Here is a 23,993-nt window from a genome sequence, read left to right on the forward strand (position 1 = left end):
TAGCTATAGTAACTAAACCTATAGGTCCTAGCTAAATACTCTTTATATAGTTACTACTTCTATTAAAGAATAAGGAGAAGTACTAGAGAATAGAAGATCTAGAAGAAGAAAACTCTAGAGAACTATAACTCTAGTAGAAGAAAAGTAGAACTACTAAATTACCTAAGCTAAGCTAGGAAGTTAATAGATAAGCTAGTTCTAGTACTAGTAGGAGACTATATTCTAAAGTAAAAGGATTAAATATTATATAGTAGAACCTATAAGAAAATAAAGATTAGAAAAGGAACTAAGACTAAACTTATAGCTAAAAGAGAAGAAGATCTATTTTAGATAAAGGACTAGGCCTAGAGCTAAAAGCTTATAGTATAGTAATAAGATAAGTACTTTAGAAGAGATAGAGAGAATATAGATAGAAGGAGGAGCCTAGTACTAAGTATTATAAGGTATTTCTAAGCTAAGTCTAAAGCTAAGAATAGGAGTAGATTTAGGAAGCTCTATTAGAGGTTTAGAAGTCTATATTTATAGTAATTGCTCCTTAAGTCTCTATATAGAGATAAGAGGTACCTATTCTAAAGTTCTATAAAGAGGTAATTTAGGATTCTAAATAGAGATATATATAGAAAAATATAGTCTAAAAGGAACTAACTATATTAAGAAGTAATAATATCTAGGTAAAGGTTATTCTACCTAAAGGAGCAAACCTTATTATATCTAAGTAGGTATTTAATATAAAGAGATTAATTAGTAGAGCTATTAAGAAGTTTAAAGTAAGACTAGTTATAAGAAGTTTCTTTTAGAAGTTTAGAGTTAATTTCTAAAAGACCTTTATACTAATAGTTAGATATAATACTTTAAGAGTATTTATAGCTATAGTTTATAAGAAGGATCTAGAACTCTACTAAGTAGATATAAATAATATATTTACTAAGAGTAAACTTTAAGAAGAAATCTTTATAATTCTACTACTAGGAGTTAAGATTCTACCTAATATAGTTCTATAAATCCTAAGAAGCTTATATAAACTAAAGTAAGTAGTAAGAGACTAGAATAAACTCTATATCTTAAAGTTAAAATAGATTAGGTTTATATAATTAGAAGTAGACCTATACCTTCTTATTTACTAGAAAAGGAATATTCTAATTCTAACCTATATAGATAATATTCTAATTATAGTACTAAAGCTAGAAGATATACTTTAGTTTAAAGAATAGCTAGGTAAAGTATTTAAGATTAAAGATCTTAAAGAACTAGAGAAAATCCTTAGGATAAAGTTAATAAGAGATAGATAAGCTAGAACTTTAAAGCTTAATTAAGAATACTTTATCTAGGAGAACTTTATAAAGCTAGGAATAACTAAGGAGATAGCTAACCTAACTCTCTTACTAATAGATAGTTATAATAGCCTAAAACTAATAGGCTTATATAATAAGAGAGAGAATAAAATAGAGTACTAAAGCTAAACTAGTATCTAGATATAGCTTATAGTTATAATAAAACTAGATATTACTTTCTCTTTTAGAAGGTTAAGCTTATATATTTTAGATCTAGCTAAGAGGTATATATAAGCTCTAAAGAAACTAGCAAAATACCTAAAGTTATTCTAAGACTTAGGACTAATATTTAGAAGAAATAGAGGAAGCCTAATAGAATATTTAGACTCTAACTATATAATAGATAAAGTAGATAGAGTCTTAATTCTTAAGAGTATCTTCTTCCTTTATAGAGCTCTAGTTTCTTAGATAAGTAGGAAGCAAAAGTCTATTATAATATTAATAATAGAAGCTAAGTATATAGCTATAAATATATATATAAAGTAATCTTAGTTCCTAGTAGTACTCTTAAAGGAAATAGACTATATAGAGTTAGTAGAAGAATACCTATTCTAACTAACTATAAAAGTATATCCTAATATAGTAAGAGAACTAAAGCTAGTATAAATTATAGAAGACAATTAGGTAGCTTTAACTCTTATTAAGGATATATATACCTATAAGAGATCTAAATATATTAATATTATATATAACTATATTAGATATCTCTAGTAGTAGAGGAAGGTTATAGTAGAATATATTCTAATAAAAGAGATAGTTACTAATAGCCTAACTAAACTAAAGAATAGGCTATAGTTTTAGGAGTTTATAAGATAACTCTAGCTTATATAGAGAAAGGCAAAAGATTTATACTCTAACTATAGATTAAACTCTAGACCTTAGGATAATTAATAAAAAATATACTCTATAGTATTAGAGATATTATAGAATATATAGAACTAAGCCTAGGAGTTATACTATAGAAGAAGTAGCTTACTATATATAATAAGTAATTAGGATCTAGGAATCTATATATAGTCTAAAAGAGAAAAGCTTAGAGGAGAAATAAAAGGTATATACTCTAGTAATAACGTTACTATAGGACTTACGATACTAGGCTAAAGAGTTAAACTAAAATAGATTAGATATATAGCTCTAACTATATAACTATAGTACCTAATAACTTATTATAATTTAGAGATAGATTTAAATATAGGAATATAGATAGAAGACTATCTAGCCTAAGTAGAAGTATTAGAAAGTATAGTCTAGTTAGATATTCTAAGAGATACTTTAGAGATTAGAGTTAGGTAATATAGGTTATATAATACTAGGTTATATAACCTAGCTAATACCTATCTTAGAAGTAAGATATAATCTATAACTAACTAATATAATTAACTCGGTTAGTTCCTACTTATCGCTTCTACTTCTACTATATATTATACCTACGATACGAGCCTATCCGACGCCTCTATTTAATAAGTAGTAGTAAGTCTAGTTTAAGATATAGTCTAGGTAGTACTTAATATAAAGATAGAGTTCCTTAGCTAGCTTATAGATATAGAAGGAAGTAAAGATATAGGTATATATATAGTAAAATCCGGAATAGTAGTAGTCGTTATAGGCTACTCTAAATACCTTCTTTATTAAGGAACTAGGAATATAAAGGCGTTCGTAGCTATTAGTATCGTCCTTAAAATATATTAGGCTATTATATAAAAAGAACTATAACTCTAAGAGTACTACTTCTTATTTACTATCGTTTTCGTTCTTACCTTTAAGGTCCTAGATACGCCGCTACTCTACGGCTTATAGTTACTCTAGCCGCTATACCTAAGCTAGGTCGTTCTAGTATCTATAGATTAAGTCGTACTTAAACTCCTCTAATAACTCGACTAAAATAAAGTAGAACGCTATTATCTCTATAGACGTATATATACGACTAGTATTCTTATCGATTATTATAGTATAGAAATACTATACGTCCTTATACCTATATAGGTAAAGGTACGTAGAGTTATCGACTATATTATAGACTTAGTCGGAATTATTATATATAAGAGGATTAAGAGTATCTATATTTATATATCTCTAGTCGTTAATTAAGCGACTAAGTATATCTAGAACGCTATATAGATAGCTAGGCCGGTAGATCGTAACTATACTATAGAACTACGATAAGTACTAGCTAGCTTATATAAGACAAAAGTTTATATAGTCTAGAGATATAGTACTAGTTATCGACTCGGATACTATAATTCCTAAAGCGGTAGTATAATCTATAAATATAAAGATAGGTTTCTATACGGCCTATAAGACGTAGTATAGTTTCCTTATAGTCTAGATAAGGCCGGTAACTTCTAGTTCTATTACTAGATATTACGATTCTATATCCGATAGAGCTTTACTTAAGTATATAACTAGCTAGACTTTAGTAGCTAGGAAACGAACTACCTTACTACTATTAGTAGAGATAGAGTCGCCTTCTACTATATATATAACTATAGTAAAGCTATTATAGCTAGAATTAAAATCGATATAGAGAGGATAATAGAAGTTAGTATAGTAGAGGAAGAACGCTATTCGGTAGATCTTAGCTAGAATATCGAAATAGCGACGCTACTAGTTAAGGTTTTTAGCGTCGTTCTAGGCTCTAGTTTATACTATAAATCGCTTATAGGAATTGCCTCGATTAGGTCTCTATTATAGTAAGTACTTCTTTCTTTCTTCGAATAGAGCTATAATTTATAAAAAGTATAGAATATAGTACTATTACTAGCCCGTAATACTAATATAAAATTCTAACTTCTTAAGCGTCTATAGAAATAGAAGGTCGAGGATAGTATAAACCTTTTCTTAATAGATAGTATAACTAAAGCTACTAACTTTCTAACCTAGAAGAGCTATAGATAGGTATCTAAGAAAGGTTTTCTAGAGTATAATACTAATATCGAAGGAGTTAAGAAGGCCGAATAGGTAGTTAAAGTATATAAGGTAGTCGTTAAACGTCTATAAGAAGATAATAATATTATTAATATATATATAGTAGAAGTCTCGAAATAGCTTAAGGATACGGTTAAGTTACTACTAGATATATTAGACGCTACCGGTATACTCTATAATTATAATATTTATCTATTCTTATCTACGGTAGCTATTAACTATAAATTTATAGTAGTCGCTTTTAGCTACGGCCTATTAGTAGAAGAACGCTACTATATCGATTATAGTAATATATTCTATACTATAGAGAGTATCTACGATCTCGTCTTATTATAGTAAGAGATAAGAGTTCTTAACTACTATCTTATTTAAACTATAGATATCGACTATAGCTCTATCTTTCTATACTAGTTTACTATTAAGTAGAACTATCTTCTAAATAATAAAGATAGGAAAACCGAAGGGAGTCGGCCTAGTTATAAACTCTATTTTGCTATATTTATATAAAGCGTTAAAGGCTTTATTAACTACTTTATAGTTAGGTCTAGAAAGAGAATAAATAGTCGTAGGTAAGTAGTAGGCCTTACTACTAGTAAGAAGCAGAATAGATAGATAATCGGCTTTAGAGACTTTAACTATAGTACCTTTATTAACCTAGAGGCGTTTCTACTTCTTAACTAACGTTATATATACCTTTTAGTAAGTCTCGTCTCTATATACTATATATCTATTCTCTAATTTATATTCTATAGAGTTTAGTAGTATATCTAGAGAGACCGCTACCTTCGGTAGAATAGACTTACGAGTTAAACGTAACTCGGCCTTAGAAAATCTAGAAGCTCGGCTAAATCTTCGATATAGCTAGCTAGAGTAGCTAGGAAAGTGCTCTCTAGTACTATTTTATAAACTACTCCGAGACGCGTTTATAGTAGAAGAATTACCTCCGTAGTACTATAATTAGCGACTAAGACGTACTCTATATAGCTATCTAAAACTACGTTTAAAATATATAGAGAACGCTAGAGTCTAGTAAAATAGTTCGGCTTAGGAACAAAGTTAAAATTATAGTCGTTTAGTAGTAGATTATATATAGTAATCGGAACCTAGGACTTAGAATATAGTAGTAATACGAAAGACTCTACTATTTCTAATATAGTATAGAATAGTATATTAGCTTTCCTTATAACTAATAATAGGACCTTAGCGTTTTTATACTACTCTAAAGTAGCAACCTTATAGCTAATATCTATTATAATATCCTCTATAGCGATAACGTCTATTCCTACGAGTATCTTAACTAGTAAGTTATAGACGACGTAGGTAGTATAGCGAATATAAGCGAGAATATATTCTCTCTTAACTAAGGCTAGAATCTATATATCGATAGTAACGAATCGGTCGTATTCCTATATACTTATAATACCTCTAATCTAATATAGCTAAGGTAGCGTATAGAGTTATACGTCTAGATAGTAGTTATATAAGAAGTCCTTATCTATAAGAGTACTACCTATACTAGTATTAAGGACTACTCGGTAATTAGAGCTATCCTAGCGTACTCTTAAAGCGAGCCGGAGGTACTAAAAGAATCGTATTAGGACGTTACTTATACTACGCTATATAATAGCGGCCGATTCGATAATATACTCTAGTAGACCGACTTTATTCTTCGAGGAGAACTAGGTTACTATTAAATATACCGAGGTTTAGTACGTCCTTAAAGTAGACGCTAATAGAAAGTATTACTTATACGTCTAATAGTAGTATTCGTAAGAGAGGAAGGCCGGCGCGAAGGAACCTATTATAGCTATAATATCCGTAGTAAAGAAATAGAAATCTATATTCCTTAGTACTATACTATAGTCGTTCTTAAAGTTAATTATACTTATAAATATACCTAGAACGTCTAGAGATATCGAACGGCTATAGGATCGGTCTTTAGTATAGTAACTATTAATAGACGAAAGATAGCTATCTAGATTCGCTATATATATATAGCCTCTACGGCCTTTACGACTATAAGAGTAGCTACGAGAATACGCTCGCTCGTATCTAGGTTTAGTATACTTCTAGGAGAAATAGCCTAGCTTACTATAGTTATAGTAAGAATAGCTAGAACGTTCGTCGATAGGTTCTTATTTAATATATAGTTCTTATTTAATATAGACGTTATTAGATCCGCCGCCGTTTCTATAGAAGCGTAGAAAGCGATCTTATATATAGTCGTTTTACTATAGAGCTAAGTTAGAATATAATCGGTCTCTAGGAAGCTAAGTATTTATAGAGCGACGGCTATTAGATTAGATCTATATAGAGTATCGTCTCTAGGTACGATCGTACTCTTACGCTAGTCTCTAATACCGACTACGTCTATCTATATTAGCTCTATCGGTATTATACTTACCTAGGTAGTAGCTAGAGTAGCTATATTCTATTTATTTCTAAAAAAATATTTAGTTCTTAATTTAGATAACGAATATATTAACTATAGTCTCCGACGTTAGAGAGGATATAAAGACGTAAAGATCGGAGTATAGGCGTATCTAGGCCGTACTTAATTATACTATATAGTTAGTTATATAGGCCTCTCTTAATAGATAGACGACGTTTAGAACGAACTCTATAGGTAAGTAGTCTATACGAACGTCTTTCTATATAAAGGCTTCCGAATCTAGACGGGCTAAAGCCTTAGAAGCCGGTAATTAAAACTTATTCCGAAGAGCCGTCTTCTATCTATCGATTCTATAGCTACTTCGGATATTTCGATAGTTATTCTTATTTAGTTCTAAGTAGAACTAGGATATTGCTATACCTTATAGGTACTTAACTAGCTACTAATAGATACTAGAGGAGCTATTAACGTATATATAGTCCTTCGTAGTATCTAGGAATAAGTAAACTAACCTATAAAAGGTCTTACTACTTTAGTCTATAATATCTTCTTTAGGTAGCTCTATAGTCGTAGTATCTAGATAGAAGTACCTAATTTCGTCGAGCTTAAATCGTCCGTTCTATAAATAGCTATAGTAGACTAGAGAACAGCTAGAGCGCTAGTTACTATTATAGTAAGAATTATAGTTTCGAGAGCTATAAGAGGTATAGGATCTATTATTACTAGAAGAGAAGGATAGGTTATAGTAGCTATAGTAGTAGCGACTACGTCTATCGTTATTTCTACTATAATCGTTACGTCTATAGTAGCAATTATATAATCCTCTATTATCGTTACTATTATTAGAAAGAGAAGAATTACTACGTCTATATCTTAGCTATATACTATCGTAGCAGTACTTATAGTTATTATCGTTATAGTAGAGTAAGAGCAAACCGGCGCGTTCTAGACGTTAATTACGCGCTTCCTATTAACGTTTATTATTAGTTAAGTCTACTACTATATAAGTCTCTTATTCTAAAACTCGCTATAGTAGCTATACTAGTTATAGCTATAGTACCTACTACGGCTAGAGCTAGTATTCTAAGTATATAAAGCGAGCCTCGAACTAGTTAAGCCGAGTCTAAGTCTAGGTCGCGTAGGTCGCTATAGTATTCCTTATCTTAGCTAGGAAGTCGTTAAGGTTCGGGACTTATAGAATAGCTTAGGTAGAGTCGGTAGCTAGAGGATTAGCTCGTCTAGCGGCTAGCGGCTCTAGTATATAACTGCCGGCTAGCTACTATTATTCCGTAACTTCTAGTAGAGAAGTACGTTCTAGGTATAGAGAGACCGAGTCTCTATCTACTACCTACTTAGCTACTATTATAGTACGGGTAGCTAGAATAAGTAGTAGTAAAGAATTACGGCATTAGTAACTATAACCTATAGCTCTTATAAGTAGTAGATAGTCGTTTCCGCGTCTATAACGCTATACGTTTCTATATAGTCCTACGTACTCGCTATAGAGTCCGTTTCTACTAAAACTACTAAGTAGTTCCTACTAGTATTATTAGTATAGGTTATTACGAACTAGTTTATAAACTAGTTCTTACTAGTTCTCTATTTCTACTATTACTAGTATCGGACTCGGTAAAGGCGTTATATAGATATAAACGACTAGTAATTTAATAGCTACGAGGACGAGAGTCTTAATAGATAGCTATAGTAGAGAGATCGGGAAGTACTCTAGAGTTCGTAGTTCTAAGCTAGAGAGCTCGGATTATAGCTACTACTTAGGCGAGTTAGTAGAAGGAGAGCGCTTAACGGACGTATTAGATAGAGTTTCTTATAGCTATTCTTATAAAGTCTTAGGCTACTAAAATAGTAGATTATATACGTCTAGCTATAGAGGCTATAAACGCGAACGCGAATATAAATACGAACGCGAACGTAAACGTAGTAAGGATTTAGTATATATAGCGTAGTTAGCTCGGTTTACGCGTCTACGATTATATACTATACTACGTCGAATCTTATTTAGTAAGTAGATAGATCGATAGTAGATAACTATCTAAAAGATATTATTAAGAGCTAGAGCTAGAGTCTCTACTAAGCCTTCTTCTTATTATACGTTAGATACTACGTCCTAGATAGCGACTAGTTCGCGATACTACGGCAACTCTTAGACTAGTAGAAGATTTAAGAGGACGACTTTTGCTATAGCTATAATAGAAGAGAAGTTTACTATCTAATCCTATAGAAATTCTAGACGAGAGGTACTATATTTAGCTAACTCTACGGCTAGTTCGTATTCGTTTAGAGTAGAGTAGTATATTATTAAGAAGTCTACGAGCTTTTTTAAAGCTAGCTTTTAGCGTCTAATATATATTAAAAGATTATCCTTCTTAAGGAAGGCTTTAAATAAAAAAGTAAGAGTAAAAGATATAGCGTTAATATCGGGTAGGTTCTAATTCGCTAGAGTAGGTAGGTCTAGATATAGTATTTAGTAGGAGAAGTCTAGTATACTATAAGAGCTATTATTAAGCGTATCCGACGACTACCGAATTAGACGTTATATAAATTAAAGTAGGACTATAGAGCCGTCGCGAGTAGATAGAAGGCTATATATAGCCGGTATAGAGGTAAATAGAAGCGCTACGAAAGCGGACGTATTACTAAATTATATAGTACTTAATATTAGTATAGTATACTATTTCTTTCTTATATTTATCCGGTCTTAGTATATAACGCGTTCCGATTAGACGTCCGAGACGTATAGATCGTAGTACTTAAGATCGGTAGAATATAAGTAGAGTCGTTCGTTAGAGTTAAATATATCTTTCGAACGAGTTTAAAGAAGAACCTCTAATACTACTAGTTTACTATATTTAGGACAAATAAGCTATAAGTAGCGAAGTATATATCTATTATATCTATCTACTAACTACTATTTAAAGGAAGTACTAGCTGCTAAGATACCGGCCGCTAAGTATAGCTAGTATAGTAGTAGCGGCTATATAGTTATACTATAATAGCTTCTTTTTCTAAAACTTAATCTAAGAATATAAAGCTCTTCTAGAAGAGATATATAGCTCCGACTATATCTCTCTTAGAATAACTCTTTATATTAACCTCTAAGAGCTAAGAGAAAGAAGCTAGAGAAAGTAGTAGAAAGCTACTAACTAGGATAGAATCTAGGACCTTATAGCCTAAGATACTAACTAACTTAACTAACTCCTACTTAATATAAGAGAATATCTAGATATACTAGCCTATAGAATATAATCTTCTATTTAGAGGATTATAGAGAAGATAGTTCTAATAGCTAGACTATTAAGCTATATAAAGATAGTATAGATCTAGGAATATAAGGAGGCTATAAAGCTAGTAAAAAAGAGAAGAAAAGAATAGAGGAACTATAAGATAGAATAGAGCTATAAGCTATACCTTAAAGTATTATATATAAGAAGTAAAGCTATAAGAAGAGAGTAAAACCTAGCTTAGAGGAGACTAATAAAAGAAGTTATAGAGGACTCTAAGAAAATCTAGAAAATAGCTAAATAGATAAGAAAGAGAGCTAACTAAGAGTACTAGCTACTATACTTCCTAAGCCTAGCTAATATAGAGTATAATAGAGATACTAATAAGAGGAAAGCTATAATCCTAGTAAGATACTTCTTCCTAGACCTAAGAGAAGTAGACTTAAGTAATATCTAATATATCTAACTACTACTCTAATTCTAGATAGAAGTTAAAGTTTAACTAAAGAAAATAGAAGGAGTCTTTAAGAAACTACCTAGTAATAAGGCTCTAGGACCTAACTAAATACTAAACCTCTTACTTAAAGAGTATAGAGAATAACTTTCTCTAATTCTAGCTAAACTCTTTACTATATACCTAAGGATAGTATACTACTCTAAAGCCTTTAAGTACTCTATAATAGTAGTACTTAGAAAACTATAGAAACTAGACTACTTAAAGCTAGAAGTATATAGATCTATTACTCTACTTAATATAATAGTAAAGGTTCTAGAAGCTATAGTTACTAAGAGGATATCTAAGAAGACTAAAGAATAGAAGCTTCTTCTAGAAGAATAAATAGGTACTAGGCCTAGTAGATCTACTATCTTAGTATTAGACCTTATTACTAAGTAAGTAAAAACTATCTAGAAAACTAAGCTAGAAGCTATAGTATCTATACTTTACTTTAATATCTTAGAGGTATTTAATAAAGTCTTCTACTAGAGGCTACTTTATAATATTAGAATAAAAGGCTTTCTAGACTATACTATTAGCTTTATCTAATTATTCCTCTAAGATAGGACTATCTACCTAAGGCTTAGAGAATTTATAGACTAACTAAAGCTCTAAAATATAGGAATTCTCTAAGGCTCTATTCTATTTCTAATCCTCTTCCTTTTCTTTACTTCTACTCTACTCCTAATACTATATAAAGAGACTACTTTAGTAATAGAGTTTATAGATAATTCTAATATCCTTATATATAGTATATTAATAGAGAATAACTATAAGCAACTTAAGAAAGCCTACTAGAAATATAAAGAATAGGTAAGGAAATATAGAGCAGAATTTATACTATAGAAATATTAGCTAATCTACTTTACTAGAAGTAGGAAATATAACTTTAAGGCTATAGTCTAAATCTAGAGATTTAATAGAGAACTACTACTATTACTTAGACTTCTTAGAGTATAGGTAGATACTAAACTTAAATAGAGCCTATATATTAAATAAGTAGTAGAAAAGAGAGCCTACTAAATATAATTACTCTAGAGACTATATAAGTCTATATAGGGAGTATCCTTCTAAAAAGTAAAGTACTTCTATATAGTAGTAGTAAGACTAGCTATTACCTTTAGCTACTAAGTCTAGTCTAATCTAGAGAGTATATAAAGCTACTATAGGAACCTTACTAAACCTATTAAGAAGATCTAGAAGGAGGCTCTAAGGAATATTATAGAAGTATATAAGTTAGTTATAATAGCTATTCTAGAGAGAGAAGCAAATATTACTTCTCTCTATTTATATACTTAGAACCTAGCTAGGTAAGTATCTAAAAAGTAAGATACTTAACCTATATATTAGTATATTAAAGATAGGTATAAGGAGATTAAAAAGTAAGTATAAGTAGGAAAGAGAGCTAGGTAACCTATACTACTAACTTAAACTAAATAGAAGGAAATCCTTTAGATAGTATAAAGCTAAGAAATAATAATATAGGTATACTTAGGCTATAAGGTATAGTAGGCTAAATACTAGTAGAATAGAAAGTAGGAAAGAAATAAGAAGAAAAGAAAAGTAAAAGTAGAAGAGGAATAACTACTAGTATAGAAAACTACTACTTCCTCTACTATTAGACTAACTCTATATAAAGAACTTACTAGACTAGAGAGTATAATAGTTATACTCTTAAGAATAGAGTATATTAGGATAAGGTAATACTTTACTAAAAGGAGAGTCCTAGGTTTTATACTAGACTATAAATATAGATAGAGATACGAGATACTAAAATATATATATATATTCTATCTAAAATAGAATAAGAGAAGATACCTACTATTCTAGGTAGAGGTATCTATAAACTAGAAGAATCTAGCTAATATAAAGAGAGAGCTATATATAATAGTAAAGTAGTTTATTTAAGAAGAAGTTCTAGACTAATTCTTACTTATAAGAGAAGAGATATAGAAGAATAAAAGGAGAGAGAATAGGAATAATAGAGCCTAGTAAAAGAAGAACTTACTAGATACCTAGTATTATTCGAAGGAAAATAGAAGCAAAGGAAGTAGCTATATAAGCTATAAATAAAGAAATATACGAGAGTTTTTCGAAGACTTTTCCTCCGACCGAAACCTATAGAGTATACTACTTACTCTAGTTAAAAGAAGTAGACTAGTATATAAGAATTATCTATCTATCTATTTCTTTAGAATATAAATCTAAGCTTTTAAGTTAGATACTTTATATAGGTTTCTAAGAAAACTTTCTCTAAAATATATAAGTTTTCTATACTAAAGCTTCTACTATTCTTAGATCTTTTCTTAAGCTTTAAAAGTATAGACTTTATTCTCTTATTTTTAATTAAAGTATAATATTATAAGCTTCTATAATATATTATTAATCTCCTTAATAAATAGATAGATAGATAAAGTCTTATATTCCTAAACCGGCTCCTATCTAGGTCTATATAGAGCTATCTATATATCTTTATCTAGAGAGCGAAAAGTCTCGCGATATAAAAACCTATTTTCTATTTACTTCGTATATCGTGCCTATTATAGCGCTCTTAGGTATTAGGTTATCGTTATATATAATTATAGATTAGTAATTCTTAAGTACCTATTCTCTCTTAGGTCTAGACTCTTCTCTCTTTCTTCTTTTTCTATTTCTCTTTCTTATTTCTACTCTATCGTTAGCTCTACCTCTACCTATACGAACTATTAGAGGTACTTAAGTACTATTAGGCGTTATACTACTAGTTTTATCTCTCTTATAGTTAATAGTATAGTCTATATATTTATACTCTCTATTAATTAGATAAACTCGTTCTTACTCTATACTATATTCGAGTACTAGAGTAGAATATATTTCTCTATTTATTATCTTACTCTATACTCGTATACTAGGCTATCGAACTCTAGGACATTCCTTATATATAGGTATATATTAAGCCCGATATACTCTATTCGGAGTAGTATTATAGCCGTACTTTTAAGGTAGGAGAGCCCTTTATATTTCCGGTATCGGTTATCGTCTCCTCTCGTTTATATATACTATATAGAGAGCGCCTATAGGTCTATCTCCTATCGTTAGGCTACTATAGTTCTCTAGCTTTCCTTCTACTAGAAGTATTAAGTATTATATCTATTCTATACTTTATTAGGCTACGCTTCTTTCTATATATCGCGGCCGAGTTAAGTATTACTTATTTAGGAGAGATCTTCTATATATTATTAGTAGTACGAGTTTCTAATCTTATAGTACTAACGCTATATATATTCTATTACTATTAGGTTTTCTATTTTCTAGATATATCGGAACGTCTTCTTATATAGGTAGTTTTTAATTAGTAGGATATCTATTTCGTAGCGTAGTACGTCTACTAGTATAGTATAGTAGGCTCTAGCGATTTAGCGTAGGTTAACGTTCTAAGCGACTTCGAAGAGTTATACGTTCGTTCGCTATTATATTACCTATACTAGCCTACTATATATAAGTATAGTTTATATAATTATATTATATATTTGTCTTATATAGAGTAGGTCGGCTCTCTATATAGACTATAAAAGTCTCTATAGTACCTTAGTAGTCGCTCTTATCTTTTATATAGTAGCCTCTATATTCGCTTTCTAGTTAAGCTTCGAGTCTACTTAGACTCCTAGGAAGCGTAGTAATTCTACTAGTTCGCTATTAAACTCTACGATTATAACCTTTGCTATTTTATTCTATTTTCTCTTCCTTATAAAGTAGATTAGTTAGTATTTATCGGAGGCAAACTTAGCTCTATATTACTCGGCCTAGGTATAATACTTCTTATAGGCCTATTCTAGCCTTTTATAGTTTCCCTCGGTCGTAGTACTAACTACTAGTATTCCTATATCGTCGACGAACTCTATCTCTATTATCTCTCTACTCTCTAGCTATAGAAGGAGTTCGGACGCAAAAAATAGGAATAGGATTAGCGATAGAGTAGACCTCTATAGAATTCCTATTATTATTACTTATTTGCTACTTATAGTATTACCGAGTCGGAGGCTCGTCGTACGATCTATAAGGAATAATATAACGAAGTATATTAGCTATAATAGGAAGCCTTTCTAGTATAGAATATAGATAAGATAGCTATATAAGACTTTATCGAAAGTACTAGAGATATCTAGATAGAGTATTAATACTACTTTCGGCTTCGAGTAGCTCTACGCTATATAGATCTATTCGGTTATTAACTCTAGTATAGATAGAGTAGAGTAGTTTAGTTAGGCTTCTATTTATATTACTAGAAGTAGGTCTCTTTCTTCTATAATAGCTAATATACGTCGAGTAATAATAGCTTTAAGGAGCTTTACTATTATATTAAGTAGAGCGATCGGTTAGTATAACTTAGCCTCTATATAGTCTAGTTTTTAGAGCTTTTATAGGACTACTATAGTTAAGTCTTTCTATATTTCGGAGTAGAAGCCTAGTCTTATATATATAGAGAAGATATTAGATAGAGCTAGAGTAAGCGTACTAGTATACGTCTTAAGAAGCTCGTTCGGGATTATATCCGAGCTAGGTACCTTGTTTTTCGGAAGTCGTTTTATCGCTTTAAGTATATCTTCTATTATAATCTCTTAGTCGATAGGGATTATTAGAGTTTAAACTAGCTAGATATCGCTTAGGTCTACGTTAACTAGTAGTAGGAAGAAGTATACTACTAGAGCTCTCGCTTTACTCTTATCGCTATCTTATAGATAGCTACTTTAGAATCGAATAGAAGAGAATTAGAGGAGAGTAGCTTATTTCGGTTATCTCGTCTATTTCGCTAGTTTCTATACTTTGCTATTATCGGCTATAACTTCTCGGACGGTCTCTTACTATACTTATATTATATCGCGTCGAATTTATCTTTTTTTTATATTCTCGGCCTTTTAGTATAGAATATAGTTAAGAACGTTCCTACTTCTTTACTATACCTACTTTACTCGGTAGGCCTATTTCGTAAGGTAGCTATATTCTATAGTCTACTATATAGTAGCGTATAGTAAGAGTTTTACGACTAGTACTTTACTTCGGATTATAAGCGTAATCGTAGTAGTTAGGTCGATAGCTATCCGGCTAATATCTATTATAGAGTCTAGGTATCGAGTAGTAATTTCGTTCGTAGTTACTCTTATACCTTCTCTAACTCCTTCCTAGTTAGCTTTCTTCTATTATAGGCGCGGCTTACGTTAGATATACTTATAGGATAGAAGGAGTTCGGTAGCTATAGGCCGGTAGTTAGAGCTATAATCTAGTTCCTCTTCTATTTTATACTAGATAAAGCTAAGGAAGATATCTCTACTAACCTACGAGAGATCTAGTATCTATCGGCTTCTTAGAGATTCCTAGATAATAAGTCTTTTAAGTATAGCTAGTTATATATCGTTAGTTTCTATAATAGCTCTTAGCTTTAACGCTATTTAGTATAGTCGAGAGTTATCTTCTAACTAGTCTAAGTAGTATAGGTTAAAGTCTCTAACTATTATAAACTACTATTTATCCTTAAGAAGTCTTCCGATAGTTAGAAGCGTCCTCTTTTCGTAGCTCTCTATTAGTTATAGTAGATTATAGTAGTTAAGGACTACTATACTTTCGTAGTATATTTCGACTATAACTATAATAATATCGCTCCTTAATAAATAGTACTCTTTCTAATAGTTTTATCTAGATAACTAGTTTCCTAGATAATAAAATAAGTATAAATTTTAGTAGTTAAATACTATACTACTAGCTAAATTAGCTCTAAGAAATAAGATTTACTTCTAGACTAGATATAAAGAGAATATTCTTAAGAATAATCTATTTTCTTTTTTTTTTACTTATTACTATATTTTCTATATATATAGCTATTAGATAGCTACTTCTAACCTTAATCTACTTTTTCTTCTAAAAAGATTTTAGTTCTCTAAAAAGTAATTCTTAGTTAGTAGCTATTTTAATAGTATATATTTACTTTTTACTTCTATAGTTAATTATATAACTTTATTAATATTATTATTCTCTAATAGAGATTAAGATACTTTAAATACTATAGAAGACTCTATATCTTCTTAGATAGTATATATTTTCTTAGAAAGCTTTCTTAAAGTTTATCTCTTCTTAAGAGATTAGACTTTTAAGTTAAGTTTCTTTACTATTTCTTTTAATACTTCTCTATCTAGTAAAGATCTCCTTCTAAATATACTTTCTCTAAATAGTATTCTTCTCTTCTCTACTCTACTAGCCTATTTTAAGTTAATAGTTCTCTTAGCTTTATTAAAATATAGATACTTAGTAATACTTTTAAAATACTCCTTCTTATAGAAGTAGTATTTTAGCTTTATACTTTAGATCTCTCTACTCTTAGTAAATATTACTATTTCTTATAACTAGTATCTATACTATATTAACTCCTCTACTTTAAGAAGTTAGAGGATTTCTTTAGAGTTTAAGTTCTTCTAAGCTTAGATAGTCTACTTTATACTTTTATACTTAGCTAGAAGTATAAAAAGTAGATACTTAATCCTTATATTAGAAGTCTTATAGTATAACTCTCTCTAGTTAATCTCTATAATCCTCCTTCTAAGATTACTAAAGTAGATCTATAATTTCCTAATTATATCTTCTAGTTCTATTTTAAAGGTTATAAATTCTTAAATAATAGCTATTATATATACCTATTAGACTTTACTATATTTTATATATAGCTTTATCTAGATATTATATTCTCTTATCTTATCTATTACTTTATTTTAGTTATCTATATAAAGACTTTCTATTAGAATATAGATTGCCTTTATATTATCCTTCTACTATTTTAGGCTAAACTCTAAAAAGGTAGTACCTTCCTCTTTACTTAATAAAGCCTTAGATACTTTAGCTAGAGTAGATACTAATAATCTCTTTAAGTCTAAAATTATCTAGAAGATTTCTTTTTCTCTAAATATATTTTCCTATAGCTTAAACTATAGTCTCTAGTTCTCTTTTATTAGAATTAGTATTCTCCTTCTATCTAATTTACTTATTAAATCTATTTCTATAAAATTAAATAAACAAATCTAAACTCTAGAAATATAAGCTCTTTTAATCTAATTAGTAGCTTCTAGATTTCTACTTTTTCTAGTTACTAAAACTCTTTTCTTTTAGCTAAGATATCTAAGAACTCTTCTTTCTTATAGGAGTTAGTTAGGTTTTTAAATAGAGAACTTCTAAAAGATCTATCTTCTTAGAAAAGTACTACTAGCTAGTTCTAAAATATTAGTAGTACTTAGTACTTAGGCCTAGTCTTATCTACTTAGATACTAGAATCTAAAGCTAATTCTTTTCTCTTTATACTCTTTTAGTATACTTCTCTTTTAAAGTAGAGTATATCTTACTAGGCTTTTCTCTATCTTACTTACTTTTTAGAGACTTCTAGCTTATAACTAGGATCTTCTAAAGCTTTAAAATAGTATAGATAGAATATACTTCTAGTCTCTCTTATACTCTTTTCCTACTTCTCTATCTAGTTAATACTATAGGTCCTATAAAAGGTAATACGTATTACTTTAAAAATAAGAAAGCTAACTCTTACTACTTAGAGCCTTTCTATAAACCTAGGCTTATAACCTATTAAATTATATTCTTATAAGTACTTATTAGATAGATATAATATAGTAGAAGTAGAGGTAATAAGTAGGAACTAACTAAGTTAATTATATTAGTTAGTTATAGATTATATTTTACTTCTAAGATAGATATTAGCTAGGTTATATAACCTAGTATTATATAACCTATATTACCTAATCCTAATCTCTAAAGTATCTCTTAGAATATCTAACTAGACTATACTTTCTAATAAGTATTAATAATAGAGATTATTTAGAATAAGTAGGTCGAGCGTTTACTTTCTATATATATATAGTATAGCCGAAAATAGAAAGAAGCTACGATACTTTATTAGGCTATATAGATATTATACTATATATATTATTAAATACCTAAGATCTTACTATAAAATAGAATAGACTTATATTACTTTTAAAACTACTTAAATTAGCCGAATAATTATACTTTTAAGAATAGACGAAAATATTTAGTACTTTAAGAAGTACTATACTAAAAGTATATAGATAAAGCTACGACTATTAAGTAGATAGCTAGTCTTTAAGTACTCTAAATAGAACTTATATACTTATATATTATAACTTCTTATAACTCCTAAGCTTATTCTATAGTATATTAAGAAGCTCTATAGTCTTACTATCTAAAGCTAACTATTCCCGATAGTACTTAACTATATTAACTATAATATCTATATATATAGTATTAAGTATCGAGTCGTTAATACTCTATATATAATAGAATATTAGAAACTAAAAGTTTTATAGTATACTATTTATAATATTCGTAATATTAAGCTCTAATCTCCGCTAATACTCTTTAAGCGAGTAGTTAGAGCGTAGCTATATAAAGTACTCTTTTAGAACTATATAAGATTTATTATAGAAATTAAAAGATACTTAGTATAGATATACTAGACTAGTAGTACTATACTAGAGAAGTATTAAGTCGAGTCTTATTAAGGCTATAATAGTATACGAAGGCTATAGAATACTAATAACGATCTAGCTATAAATTAAGAGTATAGTAACTAATAAGTTCGACCTAGTATAGAAGATACTTATAGATAGTAGTCTAGTACTAATAGCTTTACTTCTATAGAGAGAAAGTAAGTCCTAATCTACTAGCTACTAGATATAGTTAGGCTCTTAATATAATGCTTCCTATATAACAATATACCTTAATTTATAGTATTACACTTCCGCTGCCACGTGGACTTACTATTCGTTTTCAACCTTTCTACTTCCGATGCTCATGTCTTTGTATCTACAGCACGAGAGTTACCAAGGTCTGACTCTATAAGCAAAAGAAGTCGAGTTGTCGTCGTGAAGTACAAAGGCTCCACGCCAGGCCACGGGACCGCTAGCAATAGGACACGATTGATGGCAGCCACCGAATTGAGTTAAACGAAGTCAAAATCGCTACCAACGCAGCCTGCTGTAGACACAGTCGCCACCAGCAGACAGAGATGCAATGACCGAAGGCAGGGAGCGAGCTCGCGATGACCTATGATGTGCCTATCATCGAGGGCTTCAGAAGTGGAAATATCAAGTGCACTAGGCAGCCGCGCAATCACGTGCACTTTTAGGTGACTGCCACGTCCCTTGCTTCCAATGGTTGACGCAGAAGCCAAGCACTACGCTGACTGTACCGAGTGTAGACGGTCCGCAGATGAAGTCGTGACAAGCCTGGACAGGGCTGGAGTCCAAGACGATAATCCAGGTCACGGAAGCATTCAATGGTTGCGTGTGCGTAGGGGATATGATGTACGGTTGCATGAGCTCGTCACTGCTTGATTGCGGTGTGGACCAGTGGGAATGGTGGTAATGGGTGTTGTCTGATCAGTCGTGCGACAGGTAACCGAAGCTTCCGCACTGGAGCCTCTGTGAACATGGGGAGCTCTTCTGTCCCTGCAGAGACTGGGGGCATCACGAGAGACACACGCGCGCCGGCGAGGTACGTAGTCGCGAGGAGGACAGCTCTTGCCGGAGTATCGAGCAGCAAACGATGGTGATTGGGGTAATTTGGCCAGCGATCGGCTCGGTGCGTCTGAGGTAGATATCCCATGCAACGCGAGGCCAGGGTGCAGAGCGTCTCTTTTGGGAAGCGGAATCCAGACGGCTTTCTGCTGTGCTCATCAGCGATGCGAAACGTCAAGCTGACGAATATCTGTCAGTGCCATTCGGGCCTTTGAGCACGCCTCTTGCATCGAGGAATTGGAACGGGTGCTCGCCAGCATGTCGGTGAAATCGCGTATCACGACACACAAAGACGTTCTCGACTGCGAAGCTTCGCTGTGTCTACGAGCCAATGAGCATGCGAGTTCTTGTGGATCCGAGCTGTTTCCCCGCGATCTGCCAGAAAGACTAAATCCTTTGAAGCAGGCCGCACGGGGTCCTTGGTTTACATGTGCTGCTGAGTGTGCAGAGCTGGCCACAACTCCTCCTCCGACTCGACACTCACTGCTGCCGTCTCTTCATCCGCCCTGTAATATTGCAAAGCTTGGGATTGCTTGCTCGGGGAGATCACGACAACCACATCTTGCCACCATTTGCATTGCATTCCACCCATCGATCGAGCGTTCACTGGTGACGTAGGCTGCACTGCTGTACACCCTCACCAAGACACCCACGACTCCTGAAGCCACTCTGCGTTCACGTACTCCTCCCTTTGCAACTGTCAAATACCACGAAATTCGACAGTAAAGGCATTGCATTGGACACGTACATTGGACGCACCTTTGGGACTGCTGTTGGCCACAGTGCCACTCCAGTCCGACCGATTCATCCACCACCACCGGAAGCCGAACGGCCGCCTTGAAACCACGCGTTTCCCCTCACCACCACCATGACCGACGACAACTCCAACGCCGGCCGTGCAGAGTCGCCTCCACGTGTGCGTCGCTCCTCTTTCGCAGGCGAGACCTTCGCCAATCTGTTCAGCGGCGGCCGCTCGGGCAGCATTTCACGAGCCACGAGTGACTACAATGGCGGTCAGCAATCACACAACGGTGCTGGCCCCATCACATCGGCGGCTGCCCAGGCGCAGCGCCGACGCCTCTCCTTGACCACACTGGGTCTGTCCGGCTCTCCCGGTCAAGCCTCTCCGTTTGGTTCGTACAACAGCCGTCGCGATTCGTACGGCACCGCTGGCAGCGATAGCATCGACGAGTCGGCAATCGAAGAAGACGACGGCAAGACCCCACTACCGACCCCCGCAACTCCCTTCGCCAGACGTATGAGTTTTGGTGCAAAGGCACTTCGGGATGTGAGAACGGGCAATGCTGCCAATGGCGGTGGAGGCGGCAGCCCACCAAATGGTACTAGTAAACCGTCTACTATTACCGAAAATGATGCACCTCCCACATCCAACACCAACCCGAGAACACACAAAGCGAATGGGTCGATCTCGAGCCGAACCGCTAAAGGTCCAGGTTCGTCTTCGCTGTACCCATCACTTTCCCCTTGCCCGTCTCCTCCATCCTTCTCTTTCCACAGTAAAGTGTGGGACTTTGCACTAACTTTCTGTCTCACGAACAGGCAACGAAGGCTTCAATTGGTCCGACAACTTCCGCAGCCGCGCAGAGCGCACCTCCTCAATCGCTGGCGGCACCCTGTTCGGCAATAACAATGCCGGACCCTCTCCACCCGCCGGATTGAAACATGATCGCAGCAAGAGCGTGGCAGTCATGGAGCCACCAGCAAGAGAAATGCCAAAGCCAAAGGAGCAAGTCAGACCAGATCATTTCCAAGAGCGAATTCTCAAGGGAGACTTTTACATGGATTGATCGGACAGTAATTATGTGAGTGCGATGCATATCATAAGTGCCTATTCGGGCTGTCCGCAAAGTCAGAAGAGCAATGGGCTGGACAACGATCACTTGATGTCGATACGGCAGAAATTGCTACCGGCGTCTGGGCAACAAGGCAAACAGGCGGGACTTCAAAAATCACAAATGTGGAAACGCCAGACAGCAGGGGAGAGAATACCTTTACGACTTTACGACTGAGATCAAGCATTAGCTGTTTTTCTTTTCCGCACACTGTTTGGAAGACAGTGGATTACGCTCGCTTTGCATGGCGGGCTGCAGATGAGTGAACATGGGGGAGAGGCAGGTTCAATGGCCATGGGCCGATCGATGCGGAATGTACCATAACAAATTGTGATGAGAATCAATTGAGCATCCGAGTCTGAGAGCCAACACGGACATTCCCTCAACTGCCACGCCGACGCCGCATTGGCTTGTACGATTGCTGCTTAAACTTTGCTGACCGATGGCGAACAATTTCGTGCCCCTACATCATATCGACTGTCACATCTGTAGTGCTCTCAACTGCCACCGTGACAACGTTCAGCGCCACTGCCCAGCACCACCGCTCCTCCCAGTGCAGACACGATGGCAGACTTTAGAACTTTACAGGATATGAGACAGCATTGGCAGCTTTCTTGTACATTGATTCTTTATTGTACATCTCATATCGCATTCTAAACCTTGCGATCCACTGGCAGCTGACTGTCAGGGAAAGAGCAATGGCCAAGTTCCCCGTATGGACGTCCGCTGTTTGGCTGATCACCGCCAGAGCACCGGCTCTGAGCGGACGCCACTGCTGGTAATCAGCATCTGGCGTGCCTCAGACGTCTTTCTCATTGCACCAGTCCATCGTGTGCCTTTACTACAGCCCTCCGCGGATCGTCAGCTATAGTTTACAACATGCCACCTCTTTCGAAACGATTGAGCCCTCGCGCTTCAGCTGGCGCTCTCTCTTGCACAATACCCCAGTCAACAGCATTCCACCAATCATTCAGGTATTGCCTCTTGCCAGTAACACCAAAGTCATACAGCCACACATGTTCCCACGTATTGACGCACAGCACTGGCATGACGTTCGTTCCTCCCGGCGGCAATTTTGCCGCAGCTTGACCACTCTGGCTGTATGCACCAAAGGCACCGGCGGTATTTCCAGGTATCATTGCTTGCTGCTGCACCCACGCCTGGTAAGAATTCTGAGTATTGTTCGCCATGTCCAAGCCCTGCTGTCTGTAGCCTGCCTCGGGAAATGGCGTGCCGGCGTTGTATGTTGTCAAAATCCTCCAGCTCCCGCTTCGGGACGCGAAAGAGCTTCCGCGTGAGGCAGACGAGTTATCAATGTTTCGTGCCCATACCAGCCACACGAAACCTGGTCCGAACATGGAAGTCGCGGTTTCGAGCATTGTCTCACGTAGTGTCTCGATGCTGCCGAATGTCTTCACCAGGCTTTCTGACAGTTGCGGTGCTTTGTACAGCGGGAGGGGAGCGGTGGAGAGGGAGTTGAAGAAGTAGTGGTTGTTGAATGCCATGCTGGCGTGGTTGAAGAGACTCGCATTCAATGGATCGCGTGCAAAGATCAGCGCGAGGTCTTTGGGGTCCTTGTCGGCGATGGGCTCGCCGGCTGTCAATTCGTTCAACTTCTGAACGAGAAGTGATTGGTATTGCTTCCACGCCAAGTTGTAGCCATCTTTGGAGAAAAGGCCGGGCACGCCCTTCTCCTCGAATGTCTCATCGAATGCGAGCGGTGGGACGCTGTGTTTCTGGAGTCGCGAGGTAGCCGATATCGATCGTATCGAGGTCGTCGTCGTCGGTGCTGATGTGGATGGGGCGGCGAAGGAGGTCCGCTGAGTCTGTGAACGCCGCTGTCAGTATGGGAGACCAGTGGGCAGGGAGGAGCCACTGACGCATGCGGGACAAGTCCACGAGGAGGAATTGAAGAGGCGCGATGGCCGGAGCAGGCGTCGAGTGATCATGGCTGCTGCAATGCCGTGCAGCTGTTTCTCTCGACACACCCGCTTGACTTCGAGCGACAAGTCCCGCTCGGGCCAACTGTTCTGGCACCGGACCGCCACAATGTCTGACACCTTGCAGTCACGACTTATGACTCGAGCATCCTCAGCCAACCAGTCTCCAAGTGGTCTTCAACTTCACACAGGCGCCCAAAGTCGTTTCATCTATCCACCTCCACTGCGACTCGCTCTCTGCCACACAATGC

General features: G+C 34.5%; 2 protein-coding genes across 2 annotated transcripts; one reads left to right on the forward strand and one right to left on the reverse strand.

The window, feature by feature from the left end:
* Positions 1-20,817: 20,817 nt before the first annotated feature.
* RHO25_013011 (uncharacterized protein) lies at positions 20,818-21,757 on the forward strand (the record flags this gene model as incomplete). The annotated part of the gene is made up of 2 exons (XM_065603629.1): positions 20,818-21,289; positions 21,510-21,757. 2 exons carry the CDS (start codon positions 20,818-20,820, stop codon positions 21,755-21,757), a joined length of 720 nt encoding a protein of 239 aa, XP_065459701.1.
* A 917-nt stretch (positions 21,758-22,674) lies between these two features.
* On the reverse strand, positions 22,675-23,751 carry RHO25_013012 (mitochondrial 37S ribosomal protein mS42; the record flags this gene model as incomplete). Its single annotated transcript, XM_023604284.2, has 2 exons — positions 22,675-23,628; positions 23,683-23,751. 2 exons carry the CDS (start codon positions 23,749-23,751, stop codon positions 22,675-22,677), a joined length of 1,023 nt encoding a protein of 340 aa, XP_023450074.1.
* Between the last annotated feature and the right edge of the window lie 242 nt (positions 23,752-23,993).

Source organism: Cercospora beticola, chromosome 9 (genome assembly GCF_033473495.1).
Source record: "Cercospora beticola chromosome 9, complete sequence".
NCBI lineage: Eukaryota > Fungi > Ascomycota > Dothideomycetes > Mycosphaerellales > Mycosphaerellaceae > Cercospora > Cercospora beticola.